Here is a 27049-nt window from a genome sequence, read left to right as displayed (position 1 = left end):
CTTTTTTACTTTCTTTACCCACATTTTTACATTCTGAAAAAAAAAAAAAGAGAACAAAAAAACACTGATACGTGCTCACACACACAAGAAACAGGCAGACACCGCGCAGGACACACGCACACATGCACACAGAAAATGAATAGCAAAACAGATGTAAAGTGGAATCAGGTATCGAGCCTAAAGCAAGCAACCCAGAAAGACACACAGAACCTAATGTCAGCCGCTGGCCAGCGCGGCCGGCCGGCACACGCGATGCTTGCATTGTGGTCGCCTCTGCATCCCTTGGTAATGTTGTTGCTAAGTTTTTTGCACTCCTCGTCGTCATGGTAACTTGGGCCTGATGCATGCTGGGAGAATGTAAAAAAAAAAAATTCTCTGCATGCCACTCTTGTCATTGGTGGATCCCCAGCCTCTGTTGGAGTGTTTGTCTCCTGTTTCATTTTTTTGTTTCTTTTTTTCTTTTTCTTGTTTTCTTTCTTTTTCTTATTTTCTTTCAAAACTTTTTTTATAAGTTTTGTTTTGGGGGATCAATTGGTTCTTCAAACACATTTCTGCTCTGCCTCCCCCCACTGGACACCCTCCCCCACCCCCCCCAAAGCTATGTCTTTGGTTCTGTCTTGTTCTGTGCTGTTTGGGTTTTGGTTTTCTTGGGCTGAGCTGTTGTGGTTGTTACCAAATGCATTGTGAGTTTAAAGCCAGTGTTCCTGTCCCAGCTGTCACCCAGAGGGTGGAAGGGGTCCCACAGCTGGGATGCTGTGACAAAAAGTGACCACTTAGGCATCATATGACCAAGGGCACAAGTGGTGGTGGGGCGCCCAGGTTAACCATGCTTCCTTCTCCATTGCCCTCTACGCACCTGGCAGGAAACAGTCAGCCCCCAAGCCCATTCTCCTGCCTCAGCATATTTCAAACCTTGTCCTCCCAAAGTACACAGCCAGGGTCTGCCAGTGCACCCCCCCAAGTTTCTGCTCAGTATTGGCCAACCTAAAAAGGAGTGGGGTGCCACAGCTCAAGGGTCTCGAGAGCTTGGCAGAAAGGACACAGTGTGGCAGCTGGAAGTGGCTTCATGCAGCTAGGCTTACCTAGCATTGCCTATGGGGTGGGTGAGTGATGTGACAGCCTCTGAGAGAATACCTGGCCAGCAGCAGTGCACCTCCAGGTGCAAGCACAGATGTGCTGTCCCACAATGTGGTCACTTTCTGGGTCTCCTGAGCATCAGGGCTGTGGAACTCCGGAGAAAACCAGGGGCATTTGGGGCGTGGCCTCTCCCCGACTCTCTGCCCTTCCCTCTTTCTAAACGTTCTTTTTTCCTCTCTCTTAGTTCTTGTTCTTTCTGTGTGTCTCTCTCTCTCTCTCTCTCTCTCTCTCTCTCTCTCTCTCTCTCTCTCTCTCTCTCTCTCCTGAGATTCACACATCCACCATCTGCCCTATCCACCTTAAAGAATGGAAACCCCTTTAATTCCCAGTCTGCGCTGCACCTCACTGCTCCAGGGGATAACTGAGAGCCAAGCTCCCCTAGGCAGGTCACCCACCCACAGCCTCCTCTGTACCTTCCCAGTTATTAAACCCAGAGCCTGATCAGGAAAGTTCTCTAGATGCACCAGGAAGGGATACTGTTGCCTCTGCTCTCAGTTGGTATAGAAGTTGCCAGCCTGAGCCACAGGCAGACTCCCAGGTCCCTCCGCAAAGCAGGTGCTGGGGACAGGGAATGCTCACGGACCACCTAACCTTGGAGATCACTCCTGTCCAGGCCTGGGGCACACACTCAACCTTGGCAGGTACTGATTTCCAGGTGTGTGAACTTGGGCTTCTCATTTGACCTCTTACGAGCTCTCAGTCCTCAAGTGAACTGTGAAGTTGACAGCATCACACACCCGGGACAAAGATGATCCTGGGCACCCACATGAATTGAAAAGGGAGGAAGAAAGGGGCCTCTAGCCTTAGGTGGCCGGGTGTCTCCAGTGTCCTCTGTTTAAATGTGGCAGTCTAAGGGACAGTGGTGAGACTTGCTAAGCATACTCTTAGCCCTGAGTTCAGATCCAGAACCACATAAAAATAAAATGGCCTGTGGGGGCTGCAGCCGGTGGGAGCTGGCTCAGAGAGCACCACAGTGCAGAAGTGAATCTGCGAGCCCGCCTGGATCATTTGTTCTTTATTGGTGTTTTTCTGAGGCCTATCCTCTGGAGACAGGTGGCTCCTCTGGGGCCAGTGATGTCATTTTCCCCCTTGTGGTTTTTGCTGAGGAAGTCCTGGGGCCCAAGAGAGGCAGATGAGGGCACCCTGGAGCGCTAAGGCCCCCTTGGCACACAAGAACCCACCAGGCGAGCAGGCCTGTGAGATCTACAGTGACATGGAAACTCCCTCACTGCAAAGTCAGCAGCCCTAGAAACAGACAGACAGACAGACAGCCCCGGCTGCCCCCCCAACTAGCAGGCTCAGCTTTTGAGGAAGCCCCAAGAGCTGCACTACCCTTGACCTTTGGGGACTCAGAGCCTGATAGAAGGTTGTTTTTAAATGTACATTCTGCCCCTGTCTGGGATTTCCTGAGGGAAGCCGGTGCCAGGAGACAGCCAGATGATGTCATTGAAGGCTCTTCACATTTTTCCTCGTCAGTAGTTTAAAGCTACAAGCCTTTTAAGAGGTTTGCAGGTTAACCTGCACCAGCGTTGCGGTGTCGGGGATCTGAGCCTCTAATGCTGGCTTCCTATTACCCTGTACAGCCAGCGAGGCCGAGGAGACCCCCAGTCCCTACATGATTTCTGAGCTCAGCATGCTCTCAGACCCTCAGAGGCTGACCTGCTCCTGTCGCCTGGACAGATAGGTTGGCCTTCAGTGACATTTCTGTACCCAAATCCTGGAATTTGTCACCTGACTTATAGGTCCCCCATTCTCATGTCCCCAGAATGGGAACTGTGAGAGATCTGGAGCCTGGAACTGCTCTCACTTCCCCAGATGCTCTGTGGGATCTGTTGCTCAGCTCCCCTTCCCATTGGCTGTGCCCTTGACAGAACACGAACTCCCCATCACCCTGTCCTGTACTGAAGGAGAGGGTCTCAGGGCGGGGAGACTCCAGTGGGGTCTGGTGGAAGTGGGGAGGGCATCCCACAGGAACACTGAGCACTGACTGACATGTCGCCTGCTGCCTGCCTCACCCTCTGCATCTGTGTCCCTTGTGGGCCGGGTCGGTCAGGACATTAGATTACACCTGGTCCTTGGGAGAAGCCACAGTCTCCCATGGCCACAGTGTCGGATGGGGGTGGGGAAAACAAATTGGCAAGAAGGTAAGGGGAATCAAAGAGGGAGACAGGGCTCCCCCTCACAGACACATGGAATGCTGGGAAATGACTGTGGGCTACAGACCCAACAGCCTGCCAAGACCACTTGCTTAGCTGCCCCGGCCAGGGCTTGGGGCCCTCTGGGCCTTCATATGGCAGCTTCCTGGCCAAGGGAGCCAGGGGTGGAACTGGAGGCAGGCGGGAGGGGAAGGGACGGGGGAATAGGCTTTGAGCTTGGGCCTCTGCCTGCCCCCTGTGACAGGTGTAATCTAAAAACCTTACTCAACTCCCACCCCAGAGGCTGCACAAGTCCTTGGCACATCCCCACCCCAGCTCGCATCTACATACTCATTTTGGAGTTTAGAGAACCAGCCACATTTTTCTCTCACTCCAAAATGCCCAGCAGAGTCCCGCCCCCCATCTGCGGCTTGCTTGATCCTTAGTTGTGCAACACTGTTGGGACCCTTTACCTAGCGCTTCAACCAGGCCACCTCACATTTTGAGTTTTTTCCCCACTCACCCCTCCTGCCCTCCCTACCTACCCCTCACCCTTAAACCCCCACATTGAAGTTTTGGTTTCTGCCTCTTCCTGCTTGGGGGAGGGGCTGTCTCCTAGTTCTGATGCTTTTTCAGTTGGTTTGATTTTTTTGGTTTTTTTTTTTTTTTTGGCCATGTGAATCGGGGTTTGAAGCGACCATCCCCTCCTAACCTGCCACCACCATCCCCCACCCCTGCCACCCAACCCTCCTGACCCCACTCACCCACTTGGGTTCCCCCTGCTGGGACCCTCCCCGGCTACTCGGTGACCAGAAGAGCTGGGGACCAGAGCCAGCTGGAGCGTGCCGAGGACCAAGGCTGGTGTTGCCCCTTATAACCCGCCTGGACCCTCCTTTCAGGTCGGTAATTTGGGGCGGGGGTCCCTCGGGGCCTGTCCATCCTGTGGGCTCTGCGCCCACCTTATTTCCTAATGTGCACCTCAAGCCTGCAGCCAAGGGGTGGAGGAACAAAGCGGGTGGGCGACTGCCCAGAAGTGGGCAGAACACAGCATCAGCCGTCACGCCCACTGGCTGGGAGGAGATGACAGCCACCTCCTGCCTGCAGCACCCTCCCCTGCATACTCTGGCAAACCAGCCCACTTCCCACAGGACACAGAAACCAACAAAGAGCCCTGAAGGCCAGTGGGCAACATTTCTTGGATGCCCCAGACACCTTTGCAGCTGATGGGAGCTGACATTGAACTGATTGGGGCTGGCCATTCAACATCAGAACCAATGACCATTGAGATGACATGTGGTCCCACCCAGCATTTCATGAACACAGTCAGCTCTGGATAGAAACTGCATATTCAGGTCACTTGTAGCTTCTTTGTTTTGAAAACTGAGGTCACTTGCACACAGCAGCACCCTTGACGATAAATATAAACTAAAGTTGGGTCAGACATGAGCAGAGCCTGTAGAACCAGATACCTGGTCCTCAGTGACCAAGTGAGCTCTGTAAGCTTTGGGCTCTGTCCCTTTAGTGTTCCACACATTGCACTAGTGGCCTCAGGGTATAGCATGTATGACAATTGCCGGTAAGGCTCAGCTAGGGCCCATGGCTCACATGACTGGGGATGTTCATTCTCTGCATCCCCCGGGAAAGATTAACACATTTAAAAGAACTGAGATGGTGAAAAGGGGACACTCAGCTGTCATTGCTGCTCGCCTGTGATTGGGAGAGTGGCAGGCGTGGCTTTGAGGTTGGCAACTCTTCATTCTCCTTAGCTTCGTCACCTCTCTGGCTGGCTGTGTCCTCTGCTGCAGACTGGACTTATTAGAGGCAGTCAAATGAGGCAGCTCTGTAGCTCAGACCTCCAGGTCACAGAGAGTTACAATGAGTTGGAGGCCAGCCTGGGCTACAGAGCAAGACCCTGTCTCCACAGATAGCTGTTGATTGATAGAGATAGAAGATAGGCAGTGGCTACTGTGGATGAGATGGCAGAGATGAGTGGCTGAGAGGTAACCAGTTGAGTCTTTTGTCACAGAGGGTGTTGGGGGAAGGGGCTGACAACAGTGTTGGCAACACCCTGACTGGGCTGGATATGGACCTAGGCTCTGTCCACTCAGAGCCTGTTCCCTGCAGGTCACTGGATAGCCTGGACTTACATATAAGGAGCCTTGGATCCCAGGCTGAGGGTCTTAGCCTCTAGGTTGTAGTATACAGTACCCCTAGTGAGGTTCAGGGGTATCTAGGGAGACCGTGTTCTGGGTCTGGGTTGGTCTGTCCTGAGGATGCCTTCTCTGGGGGCTTTTACCCCTTGGGTGCCTCACTGTCTAGCCAAGGCCCTTAGTTGCTGGGTAGCAAGGCCAGATGCTGTGTTCTGCTGGCGGGGAGGGGTCCGGGCGTATCCCTGGAACAGCCACAGCCCTCCTCTGTTCAGACCCCGATTTTCAACCCCACGCCCATTCCATGTTTCTCTTCTTGCTTTGAGTGTTGGTTCCTTTCAGGGTGCTTTTGTTTGGCCTTTAAATTTCTGTTTTTGCTTTTTTATTTTTTTTTTTAACTTGTCGCCTCCCCCAACCCCTCCTGGTTTTGGTTTGGACGTCAAATGCCGTTTTCTGTCCTTGATTAATTAGCCTCCACACTCATTCCCACTCATTCTGTTTCCATGACAATGCAGCCTCAGCATCTCCCCCCCCCCCACCCCGCCCAGCCTCGCTGTGGATGCTGGCAGCAGGTGGCTGGCTGGACCCTGGTGCCGCCTCCCCTGCTCCTCACCCTCCACCCAGCCCTGTCGGAACTGTGCTCCCATCTCTGCCCCACGTCCCCTCCAGCCTGCAAGGGCTCACGTTTTCCCTAGCCCTCCCCTCCATCCTGTGCCCTCCATGACTCTGGACGTTTTGTGGGGCTACGTTTTCCGAAGGGCTCCAGCCTGCAGACTTTCACTCCCAGTGGCTCCTCTGTCCCTGTCTTCTATGACTTCCCCCTGGATTCAGGAAACAGCTTGGGGTGTCCACCTAGAAAGCTAGACTAGTAGGAATGGGCAAGGGCTGGCTTCTCTATATCTGAGGTCCCTTCAGTAGAGCAGATGAGCCTTTAACAAGCAGTTAATGCCTGTGCACCTAAAACTGTGTGACAGGGGTGGCTATGGAGCCATAATATGGCCTCTCATCCTGATTCAACCTCTCAGACAGTCTTCACCTACCCAAGGCCATGCTCTTGCCCCTTAGCTTCTTAAGTCCCTGGTTAGGTGTCACTTTGAGCCTCACCCCTGGGAAGGCTACTCTTTGAGGCTCAGGTTCCCATGAGTGTCCCATGCTCACCCCAGAACCCACTCAGCTTCTGAAAACGGAGCCCTGGAAATGTCCTGCTGCCTTCCTAGCCCACAAGGCCCCTGCAGAAGGTGGCATCCATCCCCACCCACTAAGGAGCACAGCAAACATGCCCCTGCCCCCAATGCTCCAGCTCTTCGGCTCCTTACTGTTAATAATTCTCAATTATGAATTGTTATTGAATATCCTGTTTATGGTTCTGCCAGGGCTGATGTGACAATGTGTCTGGTCGCATTGCATCACATCTGCTAGAGTACCATGCAGCACTGAAGCGGGCTCTTCCCTTCTGCTGTCTCTCTCTATCCCCGTCCCATCTCTCTTCTTCTCTCTCTATCCTTTCTTCTCTCTCTCCCCCATCTCTCCATCTTGGCTCTCTCCCCCATGCTGAGACCAATACTCTCCTTTCATAAGCACCTCTCTCTCCCTCTTCCCTTTTTCCCTCCCTCTCCCCTTCTCTCTCTCTCTCTCTCTCTCTCGCTCTCGCTCTCGCTCTCGCTTTCGCTCTCTCTTTTCTTCTGCATGATGTTTGTGATTTTTAAGAGCTGCATCTATTGATGGAAACTTGTCCAATCCGACAGAAGCTTTTAGAAGGGTTTCTAACACCCTAAAACCACAAAAATTTCATTAGCATTTCTCATCTTTCCTTTGGGGGTTTGGATCCAGAGGCCATAGAGTTCCTTGGTCCTTCTACCTTCCGGGCTCCTATCTTTTATGAATGGTTCTGTCCTCATTTCCCAGGAAGGTGGCAAGTTGCATCCCCACAACACAACCTCTTTGTGTATCCCCAGCCCCAGCCCTCGGCACCAGAGCCTTTAGAACTTTTCATGGTAGGTACCCTTCTCAGGAGCCCCCAGGGGGGCTGCCCACTGGAGCCATGTCTGTCCACAAAGATGAGAAACTGCTGATAAATTTTTGTGTGTACTTCCATGCTGCGACCAGCGACCGCTGGCCGGGGAACCCTTTGCTATGAGAGCGCTTCGTGTCTCACTCTTGGTAGATCTATACTGTTTGTGAAGTTCCTGCCTTTGAAGTTTCCTTTGTGTTTTTATGATTTGTTTGGTTTGATTTTTTTTTTTTTTTTTTTTGGTTCTGTTTTCATTTGGGGGAATGAATGATCTGGGGGCTGTAATGGCCCTGTTTATATTTAAATGGCTTTCTGCCCTTTTCCCTCTTTTTTTCTCTTTCCTCCTCATCCTGTCCATTCCCCACTCCTGCCAAAACCGCCGCCTGCCCCCCCCAGTCCGCCGTGTGGCCCCACGCTTCTCCATCCTGCCCATGAGCCACGAGATCATGCCCGGTGGGAATGTGAATATCACTTGTGTGGCCGTGGGCTCACCCATGCCCTACGTGAAATGGATGCAGGGGGCCGAGGACCTGACGCCTGAGGATGACATGCCCGTGGGTCGGAATGTTCTAGAACTCACGGATGTCAAGGACTCAGCTAACTACACTTGTGTGGCCATGTCCAGCCTGGGTGTGATCGAGGCCGTGGCCCAGATCACTGTAAAATGTAAGTCAGGTTCACAAGGGGGATGGGCAGGGGGTGGACGGGACACATCCCTGACCCTGGTGCAGGCATAGGCAGAGCTAGGAAGTGGGTGTAGCCAACTAGAACATTAGTTATCAACCTGTTGGTTGAGACCCCACTTGGAGTTGAATGACCCTTTTACAGGCATAGCCTAAAACTATCAGGAAACACAGATGTCTACATTACCATTTTCAACAGTAGCAAAAGTTACAGTTATGAAGTAGCACTGACAATCACTTTGGCTGGGTGGTCACTACAACATGAGGAACCGAATTAAAGGGTTGCAGCATTAGGAAGGCTGAGAATTGCTGAGCTAGAGAGTCTGGATCAGATTCTGGGGATGGTAGGTCAGGCCTATGATCCCTGTACTTTGGAAACTGAGGCAGGAGGATCAGGGATTTAGAGTCAGCTTGGGCTACACAGCAAGCTTTGAGACCCCAGGGTGAAGCTCTCAGTTTCCCAGCAGGGTCATGTCTAGGGAGGGAGTGGGTTTGGTGGGAAGTCTAAAATTTAAACAGGTAATTCAGACAGTAGGATGAGGGTAGCCTGTGTGAAGGCCCTAGGACTCGGGGGGGGGGGGGGGGAGGTATTAAAGACTGCTGCTGGCTTGAGTTCCAAGTGAGAATCCAAGACCAAGCTTTAGGAGGAGGACCCATGAACTCTGGCCCTCCTTATCCTCAGATGAAATGAAGTATTTGGAAGTAGCCTCACATTTATCTTTGACAACTTGGCAGCTGTAAGGTAGCATTGAACTCAAACACTGGGGAAGTGCACAGTGAGCCTCAGCTGCAGCTTACCCATTGGTTGTGCTGAATATTAAATATATCAGTGCCAAGCCTTGCCCTATGTGGGTATAACAGCTGGGTATAAAACCCAGGCTAGTCTGATGGGGAAAACAGAGGGAATGAGAGGGATACAGGTGATACTGCCTATCTAGGAGAGGTTTAGAGGTATGGAGAAAGCTAGTGTAGAGTGACAGATGAAAGATAGAAGCCCTGTGTGGCTGAAAGAGTGAACCACAGACACAGGCCAGGGTCTGTGTAACTCTGTAACTGCATAGACAATTCCTAACAGCAGACACTTCTCCTTTGTAAATGTCTTCTGTTTCACAGAGTAGGGGCAGGAAAGAGCCTTACTGTTTAGCCCATGATAGCCTGGAGTTTGCCATCCTCCTAATTCAGCCTCTGAAGTTCTGAGGTCACAGATGAGCTCCATTGCACCTGCCTGAAAATACTGTTCTGATGGCACATGCCTCAATACAAGGCCATCCTCAGCTACATAGTGAGTTCAAGACTAGCCTAGGCTACGTGAGGCCTTGTGTTTTTTTTAAGTAAATATTTTCAGCCCTAAGTTACTTCTGGTTTGTCCTGTGTTCACTCTTCTCTGCCATGGTAGTGTGACAGTCAGCTCTTGACAGTGTGGTAGTTGTGTTCTAATCAAGTTTTTTTTTTTTTTTAACAACTTTGACACTGAGTGATGGAGCAGGATGGGTGGGGTCACTGGGCTGTGTGTTTGCTGAGGGAACTGAGGCTGAAGTGAACGTGTGGTCTTGAGTCACCCCACCTCCCTCCTGCAGCTCTCCCCAAAGCCCCTGGGACTCCTGTGGTGACGGAGAACACTGCCACCAGTATCACTGTCACATGGGACTCGGGCAACCCTGACCCCGTGTCCTACTACGTAATTGAGTATAAGTCCAAAAGCCAGGATGGGCCGTATCAGATCAAAGAAGACATCACCACCACGCGCTACAGCATCGGAGGCCTGAGCCCCAATTCTGAGTATGAGATCTGGGTGTCAGCTGTCAACTCCATTGGCCAGGGCCCTCCCAGTGAATCGGTGGTGACCCGCACAGGTGAGCAGGCACCAGCCAGCGCTCCCAGGAATGTTCAGGCCCGCATGCTCAGCGCCACCACCATGATCGTGCAGTGGGAGGAGCCTGTGGAGCCCAATGGCCTGATCCGTGGCTACCGTGTCTACTATACCATGGAGCCGGAACACCCAGTGGGCAACTGGCAGAAACACAATGTGGACGACAGTCTCCTGACCACTGTGGGCAGCCTGCTGGAAGACGAGACCTACACCGTGCGCGTGCTCGCCTTCACGTCGGTGGGCGACGGACCACTGTCAGACCCCATCCAGGTCAAGACCCAGCAGGGAGGTGAGGTCTGGGGAGCAGGTGCTCACATGTCTGCCAGGGGCGTTGTTCTAGAGTCAAGAAGTACAGAGTTATCCCAGCCAATCAGAGCACCCGGCCTCCCATAGGCCAGCTCAGACGCTCAGCCGTTGACTGCCAGCTAACCCCTTCCCCTGTAGTCACTGGGAGACACACATGTGCACCCCCATGCGCGTGCTGCCATTGTCCTGTCACTTCCTAGACAATAAGTGTGTACACCACAGACCCCGTCACTGGGGGAAGGGGCAGCAGTTCGGAGTGAGTTTGAGGCCAGCCTGGGATACACAGTGAAACCCCATCAAAAGAAAAGAATGGGTGAGAGTAATTGCCCAGCCCTGGCTATTCCATTGGCCCTTTCCCTGCAGTGATTAGAGAGGGACAGGTGACCCCAGGGGATGGCCACCCATGAGCAGACAAGGTGGCTGACCGGCTGGAAGACTTCTGAAGTGTCTGAGAGCTATGCAGGCTGCAGTGTCAGGAGCCTCTCTTGCAGCTGGAGCTCCCTTGAGGGATCAGGTAGCTGGTGAGGACACTGACCTTGCTCCATCTTGTCCATCCCTCATGTGTGCTTCTCCCCTAGTTCCTGGCCAGCCCATGAACTTGCGGGCTGAGGCCAAGTCAGAGACCAGCATTGGGCTCTCGTGGAGTGCACCACGACAGGAGAGTGTCATTAAGTATGAACTGCTCTTCCGGGAGGGCGACCGAGGCCGAGAGGTACCTGGGCTGGATGGGTGGCTGGGGATGAGCTGGGTGGGGCCTGCCAGGCAGGCCCCCATGGCCTCCCGTCAGAGCTGGCTTGTTACTCACCCCTGCCTCCTCATCCTTCCCATCCATCCTCTCTGCCCACCTTGCCTCTTTCTGCTCCTATACCCTGTCTCTGTCTCTCATGGAACTCTCTATCTACTCCTCTGTCTTGGCTCCTCTGTCTCCATCCATCTCTCTCTTTGTCTCTTTGTCCCTGTGTCTGTCCACCTGCTCCTGGCCCATCCGTTCTCAGGTGGGGCGAACCTTCGACCCAACCACAGCCTTTGTGGTGGAGGACCTCAAGCCCAATACGGAGTATGCGTTCCGGCTGGCGGCGCGCTCGCCGCAGGGCCTGGGCGCCTTCACCGCGGTCGTGCGCCAGCGCACGCTGCAGGCCAGTACGTGTCTCTCAGCGCCTTGTCCTTGGGGGAGGGGGGGTGCAGTGGCCACTAACCCAGCCTGAGCCCCTGGGCGGGGGCGCGGGGAGGGGGTACTTCCCGCCTGGCCTGCCTCAGCCTTGGCCATGTCTGCCTGCCGTGCCTCAGTTTCCCCAGAGCAGGGTGGGTCTCCCCGCGGGGATGAGACTGGCACAGAATGGCCACTCGGCCACTGGTTCCTTCCTTTTCCTCCTGGGCCTGGGACTAAACCTGTCCCCAGGATGTCTCTGAGGGCCTGGGATGACCCCTGGGTAACCCTGGAGTTTCCACACTTACCAGGTCCCCCTCAGCTCTTCTTACCTTACAAGGGACATGGCTCTGGAACCCTAAGGACAGAGTTCCCAGTGGCCCAGTTATTAACTAAGCGGCATCAGTTTTGGGGGCATGTGTGGCCCTTGATACAGGGTCCTGGTCCCTAAAGCAGCTTGCTGTGCCTGCCCAGCTCCTGTCTCAGGTTTCTGTTTCTGGCGCACACGGTGGCCCAAATGTCCCGACCACCATTCCCACACCTCAGCTCAGCTTTCATGACCCCTTTGGGGCCGCCTCACACCCTGCCTGCTCTGCTCAGCTTGGCCAGCACAGCCTCTGCCACTGTTGGTTCCTTGCACCTCCCCTACTCCCTTAGCCAGCCACCATGTGGTTCCAAAAGCAACTGTAGTTGGTGACCTCACTCCCCATGTGTGAGAACACAGTGGGTCTCAGGTCCCTCAAGGGTGATGTAGACTTGCTTGGGCCAGGGTTTCTCTGAGGGCAAGGGCCACAGAGATCTGGTTCCCTGCCAGCCTTCCCACTCTACCCCCTGCTGCTTCCTGCCCCTATCCCCCTCCCCAGCACTGAGCCCCAGGTGGCTCCAAGGTGGCAATTGTCAGGTGGAGGTCAGTGAGGGTGGCCTGTGGCCTGGGGCCACCGAGCGGCCGGTAAAGGTGGCCCACAGGTGAGTATCAGCCAGTCTCAAGCGACTCACAAACACGGCCCACCCTGCGTGTCCCTTGCCTGCCCTGGGCATCACATGGCCCAGAGGAATCTCCAAACGACCCCAACTAGACATAAGACATGTTTTTCAGGCTTCAGCACGGTCCCATCCGAGACACCACGCAGGTTGGGCTGGATTGTGATGGTCATGACCTCTGAGGTCACCCAGCCATGTGCGCTCCAGGGCGGCCCAAGACAGGGAGTTGGGGGGAGAGGGCTCCTCTTCTCATCTGAGACCCAGGGCCAGGCGTGTTCCCAGGTCTGTGGGCTCATTAGGCCCTGTCAAGGGTAGGTGCAGGTCTACCCGCTGGCCACTGCGGGTGTCCTCAGACCCCACCACCCCCCACTGCCCAGGGAGCTGCAGAATGGCTCTCCCGGCGTGGGTCACCAAGAGCTCATAGCCTTGTAGCCGGCGCCGTTCCCTCTCGTAAGAAAGTCTGTTAAGTTAGCGCTTGAAGGAGTGGAAGGTAGGTAAAGACTGGGCGTCTCTGTGAGGCGTCTGTCTGTCTGTCTTTCTTTTATGATTTTTTTTTCCATCATCGCCACTGTCACTTCGCTTCTTGTTTTATTATTGTTTGGTTTAGTTTTATCACTCTACCTTCCTCCTGTTTCACAGCAGAAGCCCCCTTCCAGCACATTCCCCAGTGGCTTATTTTGTTTCCATCACTCCTGCCTGACCCCCACACCCCCCACCCCTGGGCACTTTGGATCGGGGTGACTGGTCAAGAAATGGGCCCTAATCCATCCTGTGGCTACTGTCCAGTTTCCAAGAAGGAGAGCTGGGAGAGCAACCATTCCACAGGGCCCACAGCAGCCACTGTCTTTGAATACGAAGCCATAGTCAATTTTAGGTCCTTGCATGGAAAGTCAGGGACTGCACACAGTCAACATTGACTAGATGCCAGACCCACAAGGGCATGGCAGGTTAGAGGATCAGGGTTGTAGTCCTGCCTAAGGAGCCCAGGTCTGTGGTTCCCCAGCTGAAGGCCAGATGCCCGTAACTGATGGCTGAGCCTGAGGCTTGCTGCGTGCTTGGAGTGGGCACCTGCTATTGCTGAGACTCCATTTCATGGCCTGCAGAATGAGGTCTGCCCCTGGGCTTCCGGAGTGCTTGAGAGTACACGGAGTGGGGTCTGGCACCTAGCACGTGTACAACTAATCCCAACAGCCAGACCAATGAGCTTTGGAACTGAGTTTCCTCTCTGGCTTGAGGCAGGGTTCAGGATCAATGACTGAGTGGCTATGCATCACATGTGGGAGCCTCCCCCATGCCCAGCAGGCAGGGCTACAGAGAGCCAGTGTCACGACTGAAAAGGGAAATGGGTGCTGGGTACACCCACATATTATCAGTAATTTCCATAGGCTAACCTCTGGTCCATAGTAGGGCTATAAATGTTTCATAGTAGGCATGCCATTGTGAGCAGGATCCTGCTGTTTGGCCCAGCACACAGTTGGTGCCCCTTAAATGTTGTTTGAAGTTTAAATACAGATCAGGACATACATCATAAATGGAAGCCATTGGCCATTAGTGACAAGCTAAATGATGTCAGTGCACAGAGGTCCCGAGATCACGTAGGGCTCTGACAGTTCTGCAAGCCTCTTCAGATACAGTAAACATTTAGTGCTACTTGCTATAAGGAAGTTGGCTTGGTGTTTGATGCCCAGCAGGTGCTCAGATCTGTACCGTAAGCTTCCTGCAGCTCAGGGTTTGTTCAGCACACATTCAGTTCCTGTCAAGTTCCTAGCACCATGTACAGACAGTATGGGCTCAGTTATAATAAGCACTACAACCACTCTAGTGTCAGGTCATGACATCTGACACATAGTAGGTGCTTCATATATGAAAACTAGAACTCAATTTAATAAAGGTCCTACAACCTGGGCTGGCATACCATAAGTACTTAATCTAAAACTACTAACAGTACCTGGCACCCAGTAGTTTTCTAAGAGATGAGAACTCTTGTTTCCCAGGGTATAGTTTCCCAGTACCTGACAGAAGTAGGTATTTAATATAGGAAGACAATTACTCTCCAGTGTCTGGTATACTGTGGGCATTTAATATATGGAGGCTATTAGTCCAGTGCCTACCTAACACCAGTAGGTATTTAATGCGTAGAGAGTATTTTTAGTCAGTAAATCTCCTGATGTAGTACCTGACACACAGTAGGCACTTAATCTGTGGTCACTATTAGCCCAGTCACTGCCTGGCATGCGTGCAGTATGTGTTTAACATTCAAGGACTGTTGGTCCAGTGCCTGGTATGCAGTGTTTGATATATGGGTGCTTCTAGCCTAGTACCGATACACAGTAGGTATTTAATATATGTAGCCTATCAGCTTAATACCCTGCACACAGTAGGGCTTAATATGCAGGAACTGTTAGCCTAGTGTCTGGAGCACAGAATGTGCTTAATATGTGAGCACTGTTAGCTCAATACCTAGCTCACAGTAGGTACTTAATATGTGTGTTCTTGATGGTCTGTGGAGTTCATAGCCCATCGCCTAATGCATAATAGGTGTTTAGACTATGGAGCCTTGTTCTTCAGTAGAACCCCTAATCTAACTTTCTTATATAGCCAATAGCATAATACCTAGCACCTTATATAGCCAATAGCATAATACCTAGCACATAGTAAGTGCTTACTCTGTAAGAGCTTCTAGCTTGTTGCCCTGGCACACAGTAGGTGCTCAGTATGCAGGGACTTTGCCCAGCACACAGCAGGTGTCTCGTAGGATGTGTCCAGCACTAGTCTGGTTTTGCTACAGTAGATGTCTGATGAATTATCGCCTCAATTTTTACTTTTAAAAACACCTGGCATGCGGAGTTGGCTCAGTGGTAGAGGGCTTGCCTAGCAAGTGCAAAGCCCTGAATTTGGTCCTCAGCTCTGAAAAAAAAAAAAAAGACAAAATAACAAAACATCTGGCGGGGCTGGCGAGATGGCTCAGTGGGTAAGAGCACCCGACTGCTCTTCCGAAGGTCCAGAGTTCAAATCCCAGCAACCACATGGTGGCTCACAACCATCTGTAATGAGATCTGACTCCCTCTTCTGGTGTCTGAAGACAGTACTTACATATAATAAATAAATAAATCTTTAAAAAAAAAAAAAAAAAAAAAAAAAAAAAAAAAAAAAAAAAAAAAAAACATCTGGCATGCTCACACACACACAGTAAGGCCAAGAGCATAGTGGTGTCTGGAGTTGGTTGTTGAGACAGCCTCAGGGTTCCCTGTGGCTCAACTATTCAGTAAACAGATGAACCCTAAGCATATTTAATCACTATAATTTTTTACCCTAAATTACTGGGAAATCTTCATGCAAGGTCTCATATTAGTTAGATGTTTAATGCTGTTGGCTGAGATACCTTGTACATAGTAAGACTTGTTTCCTGACTGCTAATCCTCTTTGCAAATATCCATCACATGGTAGGCCTTCAACAGCACGTCTCTAGCTTTATTCTATGAAGCCTTTGTCAAGTAGCTTGCACATAGTATGTACCTGTATGTATGGCTTCTCTCGTTCTCCCTGCTTGGCATGGTAACCAGAACGTAGTAGGTACGAAGGTGGTAGGTGATTTTGCTCCCATTCTTTGGAGCCCTTGGGGGTGCTTGGCACATAGTAACTACTCAGTTTCTGGAGCTTAATTTTCAGTCCTTGTCATGGTGCCTGGCACATAGCACATGCACAGTTAAGTGCATCTCTTTGTATATTAACGTATGTAGTTCCTGGCGTGTGCCTGGCCCATAGTAGGTATGCAAGACACAGGCTTCTCTCCTGCCATTTTCTGAAGGTCATGACAAGTGTTCTAGCAATGAGCAGGTGCTTTAGCATGGTTGCCTTGTGGTGCTGGGCACATAGATGCAGTGTGGGTCCTGCCAGACACAAAGGAGGTACTCAGTAGTTGCTTTCTGTATTCCATGAAGCCTGTATCACATTCTTAACACACAGTAGGTATCTGATGACATACTCAGGCACATAGTGGAGCCCAGTGGTGAGAGTGTTCACCACCACCACCACTTGTTCCAGTGCCTGAGTCACAGCAACTGCCCTATGCTGTAGACTATGCACATGGCAGTCACTATCCCACAGCAAGCTCAGCAGTTCTTGGCCAGCCCTCCCGGACCCGCCCACCCGCCCATCTCACCTTTGATTGACACCCACTTCTTTTGGGTTCGACTTCTCTTTGGTTCGTTCTGTTTTGTTATCATCTTTTTATTTTCTCTTTCCCATCTTCTGTCCCTGCCTTCCCCGCCCATCCCACCTCCCCGCCCCCACGCTCTCCCCAATAGAACCGTCAGCCCCCCCTCAAGACGTTAAGTGCACCAGCTTGCGCTCCACGGCCATATTGGTAAGTTGGCGCCCGCCACCGCCAGAAACTCACAACGGGGCCCTCGTGGGCTACAGCGTCCGCTACCGACCGCTGGGCTCAGAGGACCCGGACCCCAAGGAGGTGAACAACATACCCCCGACCACCACTCAGATCCTTCTGGAAGCTTTGGAGAAATGGACGGAGTACCGTGTCACCGCCGTGGCTTACACAGAGGTGGGACCAGGGCCCGAGAGCTCGCCCGTGGTCGTCCGCACCGATGAGGACGGTAAGCACCAGCCCAAGCCATACCCGGGCTGCGCCGGCCCCTGGCAGCTCCAGCTCTGGGACGGGACTGGGGTCAGCGGGAGCCAGGAAGCCAGTGCAAGCTGGCCTCGAAGTTGGGTGCCCTCCTCCCAGGGTATGCCTGTAGGTGGCCTCCTGAGTCTTAGGTGCTCTGGGGCCCTGCACCATCCTGCCTGGAGGCAGGCGGCCACCTCCACCAACATACACCCACAGCGGCCTGTTAGAGGCCAGATAGCCTCCAGTGAAGAGCTAGTGTGAGCTACAGGCCAGGGCTGGGAGCCAAGCACCATGGGAAGAAGAAGTGCTGTTAGTGTCAGTGCAGGTAGAGGGAGGGTTTGGACCTGATGAAATCTGAGCAGTTGTTCTGCTGGCCTACTAGACCAGGAGATGATGGCGTTTGGGGAACTCCTACCTGACTGCCTAGTGCAGTCCCAGCTTTGGGGTCACGGATTCCATTTTCCAAGCCTTAGTTTCCCCATCTGTAGATTGCAGGGATGTGTATCAGTTCAGATGGGGCCATGGAGAAGGGCCACGGGCTCTGGGGACCGTGGTGGTCATTATGTGGTGCTGCAGCAGGTCCTGGGAACATAGGGGGTAGAGGAGGGCCATGCCTTTCCCAGGCCAGCAGCTATCCAACACCCTGGCCAGGGGCAGGGCCTGGCGCCCTGGTAACAGCCCCGCTGCCCCCCTCCTGCCCGCCAGTGCCCAGCGCGCCCCCGCGGAAGGTGGAGGCGGAGGCGCTCAACGCCACAGCCATCCGAGTGCTGTGGCGCTCGCCCACGCCCGGCCGGCAGCACGGGCAGATCCGCGGCTACCAGGTCCACTATGTGCGCATGGAGGGTGCCGAGGCCCGCGGGCCACCGCGCATCAAGGACATCATGCTGGCGGATGCCCAGGTGGGCAGGCACGGCTGGGGTGGCAGGGGTGCCTGGGCACTGTCTCCTCTCTGCTCCCCACTCCGCTGCTGGCTCCCCTCTCACTTCCCTCCTCTCTCTCCCTCCACCGCCTCCCGCTCAGTGGGAGATGGACGACACTGCCGAATATGTAAGTAGTTTTCCAGGCCATTCTGCTGTCCTCTCTGTGCATTCTGCATGCCTGTGGTCTCCCCACCTGTGTCCTTGCGTGCCCTCCATAGCTTCTGATGGACCTAGGGTCGGGAAGGACAGCTGTCAGAGGTGGCTCTAGAGCAGGGTGAATTTGCACTGTGTCCTCAAGCAAGACACTGCCTGTCTCTCTGCTGCTCTGAGTCCGTTTGACAGGAGACACAGAGGCTCTGTACAAGGTCCAGAGTTGCCACTAACCTGGCCTGTGCCCTACAGGGGTTTCATGCCCCAAAGGGAGACCCTCTTTCTTTCCTGCCTGTTTCTGTCTCCTCCCTCCACTCCTGTGTTCCTGAGAATTTCTGTACTGCCAGGCACGAGCGCGCGCGCGCGTGCGTGCGTGCGTGCGTGCGTGCGTGTGTGTGTTGTGTGTGTTGACCAGAGCCACCCAGGTGGGCATCAGGACCTAGTGTGCTTGAACATCTGCTGCCTGGGGTACAGTGTAAACAAACTGTGCCCCAACATGGAGTCACACTATTACCTGTATAGGGGCAAGCACCAAGCATGGGGTGGTCAGCACAGTAGGAAGGCAGAGGCTTATTGCTTCGGGATTTGATCGGAGACAGGATTAGCCTGACACCCCAATCTTCACCTTAGAATTTCAGGGCTGGCTTGAGTCGTGGCCCGCACCTCTCCATCCTGCCTCTCTTCTCAGAGTTATTCCATTTTAAGTTTGCAGCTTGCATCTTAACATTAGATGGCTGTTTCATAACTGGCTTTCAGATTCCAGATAGGGTTAACTGTTGAATTTCTCAAGTTGGTTGTGGGCAGCTCTGATAATCCAGTGGGTTCAGGGGGAAGCCAAGCCCTGGGGTAGGATGGGGCCTGGGATGTTAGAGAAACACCCAGGACCCCCCTGTAGCTGGAGTGCAGTGCCTTTGAGAAGCAGAGAGGGAGGAAGGAGAGCGGGGCAGCAGATGAGCAGGGTCTGGTGGACTATAGAGAATTGACCTGACTCCAGAGAAGGTGGGCGCCTTGGAGGAATGATTCTGATCGGGATGCTCTCTGATGGCTATTGCCCTGGGTATAGGAGCAGGGGACCTGGTGGTGGCTGTGTGCCCAGCTTGTGTGTTTCTGACAGGAGTGTGGACACTGCATGTTGCAGCCTGTGCATGAGCTCACCAGCATGTTGCCTGTGGACTGGAGGCATCATCTCTTGTGACTTTCTTAGGGGAGAAGGTGAGCAGGGCTGGCACCATTGCTGACCGTGCCCACCCATCCCACCCACAGGAAATGGTGATAACGAACCTCCAGCCTGAGACTGCTTACTCTATCACAGTAGCCGCGTATACCATGAAAGGCGATGGCGCTCGCAGCAAACCGAAGGTGGTGGTGACCAAGGGAGCAGGTAGATACCTATCCACTGCACAGCCTCTGGCTCCACAAGGCCAAGAGCATTTCCCATGATTCTCAAGCCAGAGTGGTTTTAAGACGCACCAGCCAGGTGGACCCAAAACAGGAAAGACATGGGCCCTTTTCAGAGGTTCCAGAGGCCAGGCACTGCTGGCCCTGATATCCATCTCTGCCCAAGTCACTCCCTCTCACCAGACACTATACTCATTTGGCTGTCTCCTCTCAGCTGCAAAGTGGGAGTCAAGCTTAAAGGTAGCCCAAAATAGGTCCATGTGCCTCACAGGGAATCCAAGTCTTTGCTTAAAGGAAGTCCTTCCTAAAATGTACCTTTAAAAACTAGACCTTAAGGACTGGGAGTGTGGTCAAGGGTGGGTCCCTGCGCAGAAATCCCTCAGTGAGGGGCTGCCTTTGGGGTTTGGAGAAACGTGGCAGGGCAGCTGTTTCTCCCTCCACAGTGCTGGGCCGCCCCACCCTGTCGGTGCAGCAGACCCCCGAGGGCAGCCTGCTGGCGCGCTGGGAGCCCCCCGCGGACGCGGCCGAGGACCCGGTGCTTGGCTACCGCCTGCAGTTTGGGCGCGAAGACGCGGCCCCGGCCACGTTGGAGCTGGCTGCGTGGGAGCGGCGGTTCGCGGCGCCTGCACACAAGGGCGCCACCTATGTGTTCCGGCTGGCAGCGCGGGGCCGCGCGGGGTTGGGCGAGGAGGCCGCGGCAGCGCTGAGCATCCCCGAGGACGCTCCGCGCGGCTTCCCGCAGATCTTGGGCGCCGCGGGCAACGTGTCCGCGGGCTCCGTGCTACTGCGCTGGCTGCCACCCGTGCCCGCCGAGCGCAACGGCGCCATCATCAAGTACACGGTGTCCGTGCGGGAGGCCGGCGCCCCTGGGCCCGCGACCGAGACGGAGCTGGCGGCGGCCGCCCAGCCGGGGGCCGAGACAGCGCTCACGCTGCGAGGGCTGCGGCCGGAGACGGCCTACGAGTTACGCGTGCGCGCACACACGCGTCGCGGCCCGGGCCCCTTCTCACCCCCGCTGCGCTACAGGCTCGCGCGGGACCCAGGTAGGCGCCGCCCCGGGCCCCGGCCCGCCCCTCCCCACAGGTAAGTCTCGGCCTCCAGACTCAGCCCAGGCGCCCGAGGCTCCAGTCGGTCGGTCGGCAGGCACAGGTGGGATGCGGCTTGGAGGCCACGCCCATTGCTACGCCCCTCCCGCTTTTCTCCGCAGCCGCGCCGTCTCTGCAGCAGCAGCAGCAGGCACTGGGGACAGGGCAGGCAGGGCCGGGCCAGGCAGGAAGGCCGAGGGCACAGCGGACCACAGGGACAACAGGGGCCGCCCCACGCGCCCCTTAGCCAGCGCCCGGTTCTTACTGGGCCATCTTTCTCTCTCTCCCTGCTTGCCGCCGCCCTCAGTCTCCCCAAAGAACTTCAAGGTGAAGATGATCATGAAGACTTCAGTGCTGCTGAGCTGGGAGTTCCCCGACAACTATAACTCACCCACACCCTACAAGGTACTACAACAGTGGAGGAAGGGGCGGGGCGGGAGGTAAAATCTGGGAGCCTGAGGGAGATTGGGCACAGTCAAGGCCACCCCAGATCAGGATTCGATGATACTTAGATTTCACAGTTTAGTCTGAGATTGAGGCGCAGTCTACGATTAATCACAGCTGGATCAGGGTCTGTCAGGGTTGCTACTGAACCTGGGATCAAGGCTCAGTCAAGTTGAAGCCTAGTCAGGACTGGCACTCAGAGCTGGGGTTCTGGCCAAAGCCAGGATTTAGTATGTTGTTCAGTCTTGGTCAGAAGCTAGAGTTAAGGGACCTCCTCGAACAGTCAGTTGTTCCTGAGCCTAACTCCAGGGCTTTGCCATGTTTGAAGGTCAATCAGGGATCAAGGCTTAGTTGGACCTGAAGGTTATTTTTGGACTGGAGCTCAGTCAGCTCTGTACTGAATTAGAACTCAGGAGCTAAGTTTGGGTTTAGGTTCAGTCAGATGGTTCATCCAGAAGTGAGGCTCAGTCAGGATTGGTCCAGGACAGGCAGCCTGAGGTTGCAGCTCTGCTGGGGTTGCTAGGCCCCGGCCCATTTCTTGCTGAGCCAGCTCTGCCTACAGATTCAGTACAATGGGCTCACCCTGGATGTGGACGGCCGCACGACCAAGAAGCTGATCACACACCTCAAGCCACACACCTTCTATAATTTCGTGCTCACCAACCGTGGCAGCAGCCTGGGGGGCCTGCAGCAGACGGTCACTGCCAGGACCGCCTTTAACATGCTCAGTGGCAAGCCTAGCGTCGCCCCGAAGCCCGACAATGACGGTTTCATCGTGGTCTACCTGCCTGATGGCCAGAGTCCTGTGACCGTGCAGTATGCTAACCCCCCTCCCCCCATACCTGTCCCTGTAGCTGTCAACCCACTATGTGACTGCATCGAGCCACACATCCCTTCTGTGACCCCATTTGCACACTTACTGAGATAAGGGTCACGTGAACCTGCCTCATGCGACTGTCCCCATAAAGCCTGACCCTTCACTGGGCGACCTTTAGCCCCCGAAAAGATTCTGGTCTGTGCTTCAGGCTAGCGGGGAGGCCTAGCTAGGAGTCTGCAGTGAGGACCTCAAGGGGCTTCCTGGGAGGCGGGGAAAGGGCGTAAGATCACGTGGGCTTTGAGGGATGCACAGGACACTGAGATCTGGCACGCCATGAAGTAGGCAGAAGGCAGATAGCTAAGAACTGGGACGTAGAGGCGTGTTACTGCAAGGGGTTGGGATTGGGACACGGGTGTCACTGAAACTCTACCCACAGGAACTACTTCATTGTGATGGTCCCACTTCGGAAGTCTCGAGGTGGCCAGTTCCCTGTCCTACTAGGTAGTCCAGAGGACATGGATCTGGAGGAGGTAAGGCCACCCCGTCTCCATGGGGCCTGCACACAGCCAGGCTGTGACGCCCGTCTCCCCTAGGAGCGCTGAGGCCTGTGACACTCTTTCTGCAGCTCATCCAGGACATCTCCCGGCTGCAGAGGCGCAGCCTGCGCCACTCCAGACAGCTGGAGGTGCCTCGGCCCTACATCGCCGCTCGATTCTCCATCCTGCCAGCTGTCTTCCATCCTGGGAACCAGAAGCAATATGGTGGCTTTGACAACAGGGGCTTGGAGCCAGGCCACCGCTATGTCCTCTTTGTGCTTGCTGTGTTGCAGAAGAATGAGCCTGTAAGTCCTCGGCAGCGTCTGCCTACATCCTAGCTTCCACCTACATCCTAGCTTCCACCTACATCCTAGCGTCCGCCTACATCCTAGCTTCCACCTACATCCTAGCGTCCGCCTACATCCTAGCTTCCGCCTACATCCTAGCTTCCGCCTACATCCTAGCTTCCGCCTACATCCTAGCTTCCGCCTACATCCTAGCTTCCGCCTACATCCTAGCTTCCGCCTACATCCTAGCTTCCGCCTACATCCTAGCTTCCGCCTACATCCTAGCTTCCGCCTACATCCTAGCGTCCGCCTACATCCTAGCTTCCGCCTACATCCTAGCTTCCGCCTACATCCTAGCTTCCGCCTACATCCTAGCTTCCGCCTACATCCTAGCTTCCGCCTACATCCTAGCTTCCGCCTACATCCTAGCGTCCGCCTACATCCTAGCTTCCGCCTACATCCTAGCTTCCGCCTACATCCTAGCTTCCACCTACATCCTAGCTTCCCCACCAGCCTGGAGACAGGATAGAAATGGAGGTACAGAGGTCACCTGGTGGCTTGCTCTATGGATATGTGGACCTCTCTGTGAGGTTGACCCAAATCGATCCCCAAAGCCAAGCATAGACGTTGTGAGCTCACAGAAGGCTAGGCCTGGACAAAGAGACTGACTGGACACGGGGTTGGGGTGAGGGTCCCTAGGGTTCATCCTTTAGAGGAAAACACCACCTTAGCTGGGGCTGAGAAGGATCAGCAGGAGCTCAACAGAAAAGGTTTCCCATCCCCCATGTGCCCCAGGAGAGAAGCCTGGGAGCGGCCCCGGCAGCGGGCATAGACAGCTAGAGGGCGTTAGGCCAGTTGGGGGTCCGGATGTGGCCAGCACTGATGACAGCCCCTCCGCTGCCTCTGTCCTGCAGACATTTGCAGCCAGTCCCTTCTCAGACCCCTTCCAGCTGGACAACCCGGACCCTCAGCCCATTGTGGACGGCGAGGAGGGCCTCATCTGGGTGATTGGGCCTGTGCTGGCCGTGGTCTTCATCATCTGCATCGTGATTGCCATCCTGCTGTACAAGAAGTGAGTGAGCCCAAGGGCGGGAGGAGGACACTGAGCTAGGGGACTGTGCTTGACCATAAGGGTGTAGCTGCTTAAGTGAGGGACCGTCACACCTGTGCCAGAGAAAACTGAAGTGACCTCCTTGGAACGGGGTCCAGGCATAGAGGGAAAGCACCAAATGACAGAAACTGGGAGTCGGCAAGATTGGGAAGCCACTGACATCACAGAAGGGGCTCGGTCTGACCTGCACAGTCTCACTTGGCATTCTCTTTTTCTCCTCTCACCTGCATCCGGTCTGGGGACAGCAAACCTGACAGGTGAGGACTGGCTTGAGGCAGGAGGATGACGGGTGGTTGGAGCTGGGCTCATGGGACGTGGCTACTTCAGTTCTCCAGGTGGCATACGTGTTTATACAAGGGCCTGGGATCAAGGCTCAGTATAGGATTGGAATTTAGGTGAGATTGAGGCTCAGTCAGCTTGGAGCTTAATCTGGGATAAGGGCTTGTCCTGGATTGTAGTCCAGTCTAGGACTGAAGTTTAGTCTATAGGACGAATGATTCATCTGGATTTGGGGCTCAGCTAAGGCCGAGAACCCAATCTGAGGTTGATGCTAGTCTAGGATCCAAGGGTCTTTGTAGGATTGAGGCTCCATAAAATTAGGGTTCAGTGTGTAAATGGCCCATTCCCTACCTCGTGTTTGTAGGTCCTGGGCCATGTGTCCCTGAGTGTGTGCACACACACTTTGGGGCATATGCTAAAACATTGGCTTTCTGTCCCTTCCCTCTCTGTCCTTGAAGCAAACGCAAGGACTCAGAGCCCCGCACCAAATGCTTACTGAACAATGCCGACCTTGCCCCCCATCACCCCAAGGACCCTGTGGAAATGCGACGCATCAACTTCCAGACACCAGGTATGAGCTGACTGTGGGGGCCAGAAGCAGCTGGGGTGGGGCCAGAAGCACCCCCTAAATGAGCCAGGCTCTGATCACCAAAGCAGCAGGTCATGTGACTGCCACCTTCTCCGAGAACTTAAAAAGTCAAAAACAAAATGAATCAGGCAGAAAGGCAGGGGGGTTCATATCACACCCCCTACCCCGTGTCCTCCATCCCTCACCCAGTGCCCTTGGGGTGGAGTTGAGGGTCATCCTGGTTTGTGTTTGCACACTGGCCTTGGAATGTGTCTGTGCCTAGTCTCCACCCATCAGCTCATCAGGGCTCATTGTGTCTTCAAGAGGAAGGCTCCCCAAACTCCCCATCCCCTCCATGGGCTTCAGCTGCTTCCTTCCACGTAGCAGGCTTCATACGTAACTGAAGGCCATGCCCTGTGGGTTCCACATAGTTTTCCCTCTCCTTCATCTCTGGTCAGCCAGATTTTCACCCCATGGGGGCTCTGTAACCTGTGGGTTTAACTCCTGGTGCTGTCCTGAGAACGGCAGCCTCACAAGCCCTGACTTGTGTCCTGCTCAAGCTGGTTCGTCAGCTTGTCTTTGAGTGCCAGCTGCTCCCTCTCAGAGGGCTGCGCTTCACAGCCCTCTGATTCTTCCACCTGTTTGTGTGGCTGTCACTCTCCTCCAAGACGGTGGGCCACCGGCCTGCAGTGTGGCTCTGGATGGCTGTGGCCACACCCTGCTGGATGACAGGCAACCATGAAGGAGTGCTGTAGACCATCAGGAGTTGAAGGGTCTCTGGGGAGCTCAGAGCAGCTGGCGGGACCTGAGGCTCAGGGTCAGGTCTGATGTATCAACATGAGTGTGAGAGACCCCAGCCACCTTCAGCTGCAAGAGTCAGGACACATGGAAACTGGGGACAGTTGGGGAGAGGGCATCACACATGCACACAGCATCCATGTGCCATCACTCAAACATGCACACAGCACCCATGTGCCATCATTCACACATGCACACAGCACCCATGTGCCAGCACACATGCACACAGTACCCATTTGCCATCACTCACACATGCATACAGCACCCATGTGCCATCACACATGCACACAGCACCCATGTGCCAGCACACATGCACACAGTACCCATGTGCCATCACTCACACATGCATACAGCATCCATGTGCCATCACACATGCACACAGCACCCATGTCCCATCACTCACGCATGCATACAGCACGCATCAAACCCACTTGGAGAGCTGTTCGGTCCCCTAGTCTTGGGAAGGACAGCACCCCTTGCACCATGTTTCTGAGCTACACTGGCTGCCTCTGCTTCTCCATCTTTGCCACAAGACACTGGGACCATGGAGCCCTGAGCAGCGTGGGGTCTGGGGCCACAGAGGCCTGACTTCCTCCCCATGCTCCAGCTGCGCGGCAGGTGGCACTCCCCTAGTCCTGCCCACCTGTCGTGTCCTTTAACCACAGTGCCTCCATGGCCACAGCAGCCGGGCCTGCTGACCCCGTGCCCACTCCTCTCCTCACAGGTATGCTCAGCCACCCACCCATCCCCATCACAGACATGGCGGAGCACATGGAGAGACTCAAAGCCAACGACAGCCTGAAGCTCTCCCAGGAGTACGAGGTGAGCCGAGGCCACTGTGGGATGTTGCTTGATGCCCCAGCCCTGGTGATCCAGCACTGTGCTCCTCCCCGCCTGAACCTACCCTTTCCCTGCAGTCCATTGACCCCGGGCAGCAATTCACGTGGGAACATTCGAACCTGGAGGCCAACAAGCCCAAGAACCGCTATGCCAACGTCATCGCCTATGACCACTCACGAGTCATCCTGCAGCCCCTAGAAGGTAACAAGGACCCGGGCTGCACATGTGTGGTGGACTCTGCCTTGTCTGTGTCATTAGCCATTGTCTGGGCAGCTCTGATCCCCCAAGGGTTAGCTCTGGGTTGTCACGGTTTGTAGGAGAGGTACCATTGAGGCAGGAGTATGGCCAGCGGGTGTCTGACTGCCACAGTGGGCCCAGTAGAGAAAGATGTGGCTCCAGATGGCTGCAGGGCCATGCAGCAGAGCCAGAGAGCCATCCCCACAGTGGCCATGGGCTTGTGTCAGAGGGCAAGTTGAACAGCCCCCACAAAACTGTCTCTGACCCCCTACCCGGCTGCAGGCATCATGGGTAGTGATTACATCAATGCCAACTATGTGGACGGCTACCGGCGGCAGAATGCATACATTGCCACGCAGGGGCCCCTGCCTGAGACCTTTGGGGACTTCTGGCGGATGGTGTGGGAGCAGCGATCGGCCACTGTGGTCATGATGACGCGACTGGAGGAGAAATCACGGGTGAGGCGCTGTGGGCACGGCTTGGCCCCGAGGCTTCCAAGGCGTTGCCTGACCCTGACCTCATCTCCCTGTCTGGC

General features: G+C 54.6%; 1 protein-coding gene and 1 non-coding gene across 22 annotated transcripts in view; both read left to right on the top strand.

The window, feature by feature from the left end:
- Ptprs (protein tyrosine phosphatase, receptor type, S) overlaps positions 1–27049 on the top strand; it is a 64136-nt gene that overhangs the window by 30680 nt on the left and 6407 nt on the right. For 4 of the 21 annotated variants that reach the window (XM_006523876.3, XM_006523874.2, XM_030249595.1 and 1 more), the window contains 19 exons: positions 7827–8096; positions 9691–10272; positions 10868–11001; positions 11285–11429; positions 16725–17030; positions 17750–17943; positions 18065–18091; positions 19378–19495; positions 19956–20555; positions 20905–21002; positions 21604–21857; positions 22295–22388; positions 22484–22699; positions 23596–23753; positions 24038–24049; positions 24530–24642; positions 26162–26259; positions 26355–26478; positions 26797–26972. In XM_006523876.3, coding sequence (XP_006523939.1) covers positions 7827–8096; positions 9691–10272; positions 10868–11001; positions 11285–11429; positions 16725–17030; positions 17750–17943; positions 18065–18091; positions 19378–19495; positions 19956–20555; positions 20905–21002; positions 21604–21857; positions 22295–22388; positions 22484–22699; positions 23596–23753; positions 24038–24049; positions 24530–24642; positions 26162–26259; positions 26355–26478; positions 26797–26972 — 3719 coding nt within the window. Of the gene's footprint in view, positions 1–55; positions 4172–7826; positions 8097–9690; positions 10273–10867; positions 11002–11284; positions 11430–16724; positions 17031–17749; positions 17944–18064; positions 18092–19228; positions 19327–19377; positions 19496–19955; positions 21003–21603; positions 21858–22294; positions 22389–22483; positions 22700–23595; positions 23754–24037; positions 24050–24529; positions 24643–26161; positions 26260–26354; positions 26479–26796; positions 26973–27049 lie in introns of those variants that run through there. The other 17 variants (NM_001252453.1, NM_001252456.1, XM_006523881.2 and 14 more) reach the window with 13 other exon arrangements.
- Positions 26973–27036, top strand: Mir6977 (microRNA 6977). Its single transcript, NR_105943.1, has one exon. It is a non-coding gene; the product is annotated as a microRNA 6977 (primary transcript).

Source organism: Mus musculus, chromosome 17 (assembly GCF_000001635.26).
Source record: "Mus musculus strain C57BL/6J chromosome 17, GRCm38.p6 C57BL/6J".
Classification (NCBI taxonomy): Eukaryota; Metazoa; Chordata; class Mammalia; order Rodentia; family Muridae; genus Mus; species Mus musculus.
The sequence above is the reverse complement of the archived record's forward strand: the minus strand, read 5'-3'. Positions and strand labels throughout refer to the sequence as shown.